Source organism: Xenopus laevis, chromosome 1L (genome assembly GCF_017654675.1).
Source record: "Xenopus laevis strain J_2021 chromosome 1L, Xenopus_laevis_v10.1, whole genome shotgun sequence".
Lineage (NCBI taxonomy): Eukaryota > Metazoa > Chordata > Amphibia > Anura > Pipidae > Xenopus > Xenopus laevis.
Window position 1 is genome coordinate 116,942,743 of NC_054371.1, and position 7,446 is coordinate 116,950,188.

Sequence of the window (7,446 nt, forward strand, 5' to 3'; positions counted from 1 at the left end):
TGGGCCAAACAGGTTATACGGCTAGAAACAAGTGAACACAACATATGCAGAGCTGAAAATGCAATAAAATGGCTAAAAATTCAATAAAATGGCTAAAAATGCACCAAAATACCCAAAATTGCAATATAATCACCGAAATAACATACAAAAGGTATTGCACAGTACGGTTAGCGAATACGCTATGCGTAATGGCAATAAAACATTTTTTTCAGCCAAAAAAAGAAACAATGCGATAAGAAAAAAAAAAAAAAAAGCCACAATGCCATGTATGTGCGTGTGCGTGTGTACAAATGGTAAATTACATGTTATGTGCGCGTGTGTGCGTGTGCACATGTGTGTAAGTGCAGTGAGTGTAAGTGACCCCCCAATCCCCAAAAATGTATGTGTAAGTGTGAATCTAAGTGTGTATTACTGTAATAAGTGTGTGTTGGTGTGTTTGTGTGTGTAATTGTTGCACTAACCTGAAAAAGTCGCTGGAGACTGTTGCAGGCGATCAGGAAGAGCCTCTGGAAGACATCTGCCTCGTGGTTCCTGTCTGTGTGCTGTGGGGGCGGAGATCGTCGATCCGGTGCAAGCTGCAGCAGCAGGACACGTAAGTAACCCGTGCCTGCTGCTGTTTTTGGGCCCCTGGGCGATCGCGCCCCAGGGGCCACTCGATCCCCTGCTCTGCTCGTTGCCTAGGGGCAGGGGATCGAGCAGGAACGGAGCGAACGGCTCTAACAGCCGCTCCTCCGCTCCTGAACCAGGAAATGCTGCAGAACGTAGAATCTACGTTCTGTGGCATTTCAAGTACCTTTGCCACAGAACGTAGATTCTACGATCTGTGGCATTTAAAAGGTTAAGCTATATGCTGTTTTCTCTGGGTCAATAGTTGGAATTGCATAATACTGAATGATGTTACATGCACATAACTTTTAAAGGCATTTTAAGATTTTTTTTTTTTTTTTTTAAGAAATTAATCCAGATATGAGTAGTTTGTATTCATATTTGTTGATGATCTGCCAACTTTTTTGGCACTTATATAAAGAGCAGAAACAATCAAATAAATATGACCAGGGGTTATGCATGTTTATGTTGCCCTGTGGGATAAAGGCCCTTTTGTATCAACATTTCATTTTAACTTGTTAGATGCAGGAACCCAGTTAATGGTAAAATGAATGGTAATTACAGATAACGTATATTCCAATCTTCCATGTTTTGGTAATAAGAAAACTGAATACGTATATTTCTTCTCTGCACAGGTGGTAAAAATTGATGAAGCAATGAATATGGTGCACATTTACCTTTTTACATCAAATAACTTTCCGGATCTTGAAAGGAGTATTAACCGTCGGATAACAAATGAAGAGTTGTTAAAACAAAAACAGAAAGATGTGTTTCTCAACATGAGTGTGTCCAGTTTGGAAAAAGGTCGAGGAGGAGGTGCACCGGCATCACAACTGTTTCCATCAGGACCCTGTATATCTCCTACAAGTGTTGCAAAGAAGCCTGATATGCAACAAAGCAGTCCTGTTCCCTCCTTTAATATGCCACCAGCCCTTCCTCTTCCCAGGCCTGGTGAACACATGGATGTCTTTGTGTCCGTTGCTTGCCATCCTGGCCATTTTGTTTGTCAGCCTTGGCAGGAGTTGCACAAGCTGGAATTAGTGATGGATGAAATGCGTCTCCACTACAGTACTACAGAAGAGAAGCCAATAGCTCTGGAAAAAAACAAGCTGTATGCAGCAAAAATAGAGAATAAGTAAGTTGTATGTTTTTGTTGTTGCATTATGTCTGCTGTGTGGTTGAATTTTTAGAGCTTACAAGCTTTAATACTTCTATTCCTTAGATGCAGAGTGTCACGTTTACATAGTTAATATCACAATATCAAGAAAAATAAAGGTGGCATAAACTTACTGATTCTTTAAGGTCATGATTGCTGAACTGTGGGCCCTTACAAAGGGCGCAGAGGTTGGGAGGTGTCCAAATGTGTGGGGAGGTAACTGCCTGATCTATAAGAACATATGTGACTTTGTGTTTGGGATTTGTTTTCAGGGAAATAATAAATTTTTCCATGTTTCTTTTTAGCTGGTATCGAGTTCTGGTGAAAGGAATATTAACAAATGGTCTAGTGTCTGTGTATGAGCTTGATCATGGCAGACATGAACTTGTCAGTTGTCGGAAGGTTCAGCCTTTGATTGAGAAATTCATGCATTTGCCGTTTCAGGCCATTACAAGCCAGCTTGCAGGTATTTATCACTCATAATTCATTAAGCACATTTGAAGAAAATAATTTGAGTAAGTAAGTAATTTGAGTAAGCATTGGCATTGTATGTTTGTGCCCATCAAAGTTTAGGCTTGCTATCCCATATTGATAAGATAAACCTAAAAATACATTTCCTAGATTGTTACAACAATTTTGTGTGGATAAACTTGGTATATTTGATATGCAATAGGTGTAATTTAAATATGGGGAAAATGGAACGGATGTAATTTGAACATATTTAACTATGTGTGCCTCTTACATTTGTGTTGATTTTGTAGCATTATGAATTGCTTAATTTAAATTATTTATTGATATATAGATATATAGATATATATATCTTGTATTAAATGGGTTGTTCACTTTTGACTTAACTTTTGGTATGATGTAGAGAGTGATATTCTGAAACAATTTGCAATTGGTTTTCATTTTTTATCATTTGTGGTTTTTTCCATTATTTAGCTTTTAATTCGGCAGCTCTCCAGTTTGCAATTTCAGCAATTTGGCCGCTAGGATAATTTGGACCCTAAATGAATTGATTTGAATAAGCGACTGGAATATAAATAGGAGAGGGCCTGAAAAGAAAGATGAGTAGTAAAAAGTAGCAGTAACAATAGATTTGTAGCTTTTCAGAGCATTTGTTTCCTACATGGGGTCAGTGACTCCCATTTGAAAGCTGGAAAGTGTCATAAGAAGAAGGCTTAGAATTGGCCATTCTATAATATACTAAAAATTAACTTAAAGGTGAACCACCCCTTCAAAACCAGATAAGTTACAAAATATAAACTTATTTCTGCATAAACATGACCTAAAATGTAAAGAATTTTTGTAAGTAGATAAAGAACAAATTAAACAATGAGTCAACATTATACTACATTCATTTTTTGGGGAAACTTATCCAAAGTGACATTTGTGTGTGGCAAAATATGTGAATTATGATGAACAGGTCTGGCATGGCCAGGTCGGATATAAGTGTATATAAACTGTCCGGCAAGTCAGCCATGGGTCGGGTTAAGGTGGGTTAGGATCAGCGCATCACTAATCTGAACTTCTTGGATTCTCAGTGCATTTGAAAGTGTAATTAGTCAGGTGCTTCAATAAATGGAATGATAATCAGGTGCAAGTGTGCTTTATTAAAAAAATGCATGAGACCAAAATAGAAATTTCTGGCTTGAAGGAAAAGCATTATGTTTTGCAAAAGGCAAATGCTGCATTTCAGCATAAGACCTTCATCACATCTTTGAAACATGGTGGTCAATTCTGAATTGTGCCAACAAATTCTGTAGGTAAATGTCAGGGTATCTGTCTGTGAACTGAAGCTTAAAAGAACGTGGATTGTGCAGCAAGACAACCACCCTAACAATCGAGTTGATCTACCAAAGGATGGTTAAAGGAGAACTAAACCCCCTGTTAATCAAAAATCCCCTTCCGTCCATTGCCCCCCACACCTCAATGCTTTCTCCCTCCTTAGTAACTCAGTGGAAAAACTGTCCCTGTCATGTACCTTGGCATGAAGAGTAGCGCAGCGGAGCTCTCCCGCGCCATCTTCTGTATCTTCTAGTTCCTGGCGGAAGTGAGCGCCGGCACAGAGCTTTTTCGCTCATGTGCAGTTGGGACCATTCTGGTATTCGTGACCTACTGCACATGCGCGGAAAGCTCCAAAGATTGCAGAAGGAAAAGAAGAGTAACCGAAGATACAGAAGATGGCGCCATAAAGCTCCGTGCTGTCCAAGGGGAGCACACCAGTTACTCATTTACTTTTGCCACACACGAGTGTCTAACTGGGGATCATTGTCCTCAGTAAATAAATGAACACGCATTATGTTTTTGGCTTTGTTTAATGGGTTCTCATTATGTAGTTTTAAACCAATGGCATCATATTTATTTTTGTTCACTAACTTTCCAGCACCACTGTATAGTGGCAGGATTATCACATGCGAGGTAAACACAATTTACCGCTTGGAAGAGAATTAATACATATTACAGGTTTAAAAATTGTAACTGCTAGGTATCCTTCAGGATTCTCCAGTTTGAATTACAGTATCTGTCCCTTACTGTATAGATACCATCACTAGGCACACAACTAGGTTTTCCATAATGAAACTTAGCTCTGTGTGTGTGTTTTCTTACAAGATACTGTAAAGTTGATGATACAAATTAGTGGACACATAATTTAGTGGCCATAATGCTGTGCTTCAGATCAGCCTTGGATATGGCAGTAACAGGACCTCTTGTTACCACTTCTGCTTTAGTGCTCCAAAAACATGTTTGTTTTTTTTAATGAAAATTAGAGAAATTCATTTCAGAATGTAAATATTACTATTAAAGTTACTGATCAGTTTTGTTTTTTTACTCTATGTAGTTTATGTATTATGTACTATGTACATAGTATTATGTACTCTATGGGGCACATTTACAAAGCTCGAGTGAAGGATTCGAATAAAAAAAACTTCGAATTTCGAAGTGTTTTTTGGCTACTTCGACCATCGAATGGGCTAGTTCGACCTTCGACTACGACTTCGACTACGAATCGAACGATTCGAACGAAAAATCGTTCGATAATCGAAGTACTGTCTCTTTAAGAAAAACTTCGACCCCCTAGTTCGGCAGCTAAAAGCTACCGAACTCAATGTTAGCCTATGGGGAAGGTCCCCATAGGCTTGCCTATGTTTTTTTGATCGAAGGATATTCGTTCGATCGTTGTATTAAAATCCTTCGAATCGTTCGATTCGAAGGATTTAATCGTTCGATCGAACGAATAATCCTTCGATCAAAAAAACATAGGCAATACCTTTAGTATTAGCGCTAAATCGTTCGACTTCGATATTCGAAGTCGAACGATTTTAGTTCCTAGTCGAATATCGAGGGTTAATTAACCCTCGATATTCGACCCTTAGTAAATCTGCCCCTATGTGTTTATGTATTCATCCTTCAAAATGTATTTCAAAATGACAAATTTCTCTGGTATGCCTATACCTCTGCAATGCTTATTGCTTTGGGTTGTGCAAAACAAAGCACTTGCACATAACGCCTTAAACGAACAGAGCAATGTAAAAATAAAAACAGGGTAAATAGAAAAGATGTGCAAAATAAAAAAATGTTTTTAACATAGTTAGTTGGGTAAAAATGTAATGTATAAAGGCTGGAGTGACTGGATGTGTAACATAATTGCCAGGACACTACTTCCTGCTTTTCAACTTAGTTAGTCAGCAACTTTAAGGGCCACATGGGACATAACTGTTCAGTGAGTTTGCAATTGATCCTTAGTATGCAGCTCAGATTCAAAAGCAACAGTTATGATCCCCCCTCATGTCACTGATTGGTTACTGCCTGGTAACCAATCAGTGGAAACCAAGACAGCTGCAAAGCAGGAAGTAATGTTCTGGCTATAATGTTACACATCCAGTCACTCCAGCCTTTATACATTACATTTTTGGCCAACTAACTATATTAGGAACATTTTTGATTTTGCACCTAGTATTTATTTTTATACTGAACAATTCCTTTAACATTTAATGACCCTTGAAAGTATGTTGCATGTTTTTAACATTCACAATCTTTTATGCAGGGATCAACTGTGAACAGTGGTCCGAGGAAACGTCAATAGTTTTCAGAAACCATGTGGAGAAAAAACCACTTGTGGCACTGGTGCAAACAATTCATGAGAGCACTCACCCATGGGAGCGAAGGGTGGTGGCTTACATTGTGGACACAACTTTGCCAGACACTGACATTTGGATTCATGAACTCATGACAGAATATCTTGCCCAGTTTTCCAAGCCAGAGTAAAGCTGCATTACCAAATGACTGCGGACTGAAGCAATAACAAAAATAGGAAGATTTACTTTAGTTAACTTGATATTTGGCGTTTGAAAACTAATGAACATGAAGTTTGAGACTCTGAAACGTGTTTTTCTGTGAAAGAAATAACAGAAGACACTTGTTTACATTGTTAAAAGCCGTTGATTTTTCTTAAAAATTTGCACATTCTTCTTTAATGTAGCTGTATATTGTTAAAATATAGTCAGAAAAACCTTTATTTAACAATAAAAATGGTTTCTGCCTGTTGAAATACCATGCTTGTTTTCTGTAATAATGTTTAAGTGGGAAATCATTCAACTAATTGGGTACCTTGCTGTAAATTAGCTTTAAAATGATATAGACTGATATACTAAGACAATGTGCATTTTTAGAAAATTCTTAGCCTTTGTTTCTTAATAGTTTAACTTTTTTGTTCTACAGCGCCAGAGAATTTTTGGGGTTATCTATTTGCTGGGCTTCCCAATTACCCTACTAACCAGACAGCTTGTTCAATGATATGCTTGAAGGTAAATAGCAAAGGGTCTACCTCTACTGGTGGTACCAGTTATTGGTGACCTGCCACCCACATTATTTAACACTCACAAGGCCTGGACCCAAACACTAAAGAAAAAAACACTGTTTTCAACCAGAGGCTGTCATTGTGGGTTAACTTCAATTGATGTTACTCCCTACTCTAGAAGACTCTACATATTAACTCCTACAAGGGATAAGATGAGGGATCAGATACCTGGAAGACCTTATGCAAAACTTTCCTTTCACCTCCTATATGGAGTTACAGACTTGAGTGCAATGTTCCTTGTATGTGTGCGCTCATGGATGCACACGCAAATTTTGAGGCCAGCACGCACAACAAATAATGGTGCGCACAAACAATTTTGTGTGAAAACACATTTTGCATTATTTCTGACCTGGGCACACAAGTTTAAAATGTGCAGACAAAAGTTTTTTTGGTTTTTTTTGAGCACATAGGTGAGAAGGAATTAGAGGGAACATTGCTTAGGGGTCTATTTATCATGCTGTGTAAAAAGTGGTGTGACACATTACTGATATTTTTCATAGCAGCCAATCAGATCTTTGCTTTTGGTTTCTAACTGTTGAAATATTGCTGATTGGCTGTTGGTATACATACCAACAATTTCCCTTGTTTAGACATTTACAAATCCATCACGTCTTTAAGGCACAATTTGGTATAAGGTCACCCATACTGACTACCCTAAACATAAAAGATACCCATACTGCAGAAAGTCCCCACCAAATTGGTTTTCAGACTTTATCAGAACCTGCTGGGGTGATTCCTGCCCCCTTTAACCTAGCACAAGACCACTGGCACATGGCTATTCCTTCTCTAACCCACAATGACTGGGATGAACTCAAAGTAATAT

The 7,446-nt window shown here is 38.2% G+C and overlaps 1 protein-coding gene across 3 annotated transcripts in view; it reads left to right on the top strand.

The window, feature by feature from the left end:
- Nucleotides 1-6,317, top strand: part of tdrd7.L (tudor domain containing 7 L homeolog) — a 38,081-nt gene extending 31,764 nt beyond the window's left edge. For all 3 annotated transcript variants that reach the window (XM_018243642.2, NM_001091100.1, XM_018243649.1), the window contains 3 exon segments: nucleotides 1,242-1,741; nucleotides 2,068-2,228; nucleotides 5,811-6,317. In XM_018243642.2, coding sequence (XP_018099131.1) covers nucleotides 1,242-1,741; nucleotides 2,068-2,228; nucleotides 5,811-6,031 — 882 coding nt within the window. In that variant the 3' untranslated portion in view covers nucleotides 6,032-6,317.
- Nucleotides 6,318-7,446: the final 1,129 nt, after the last annotated feature.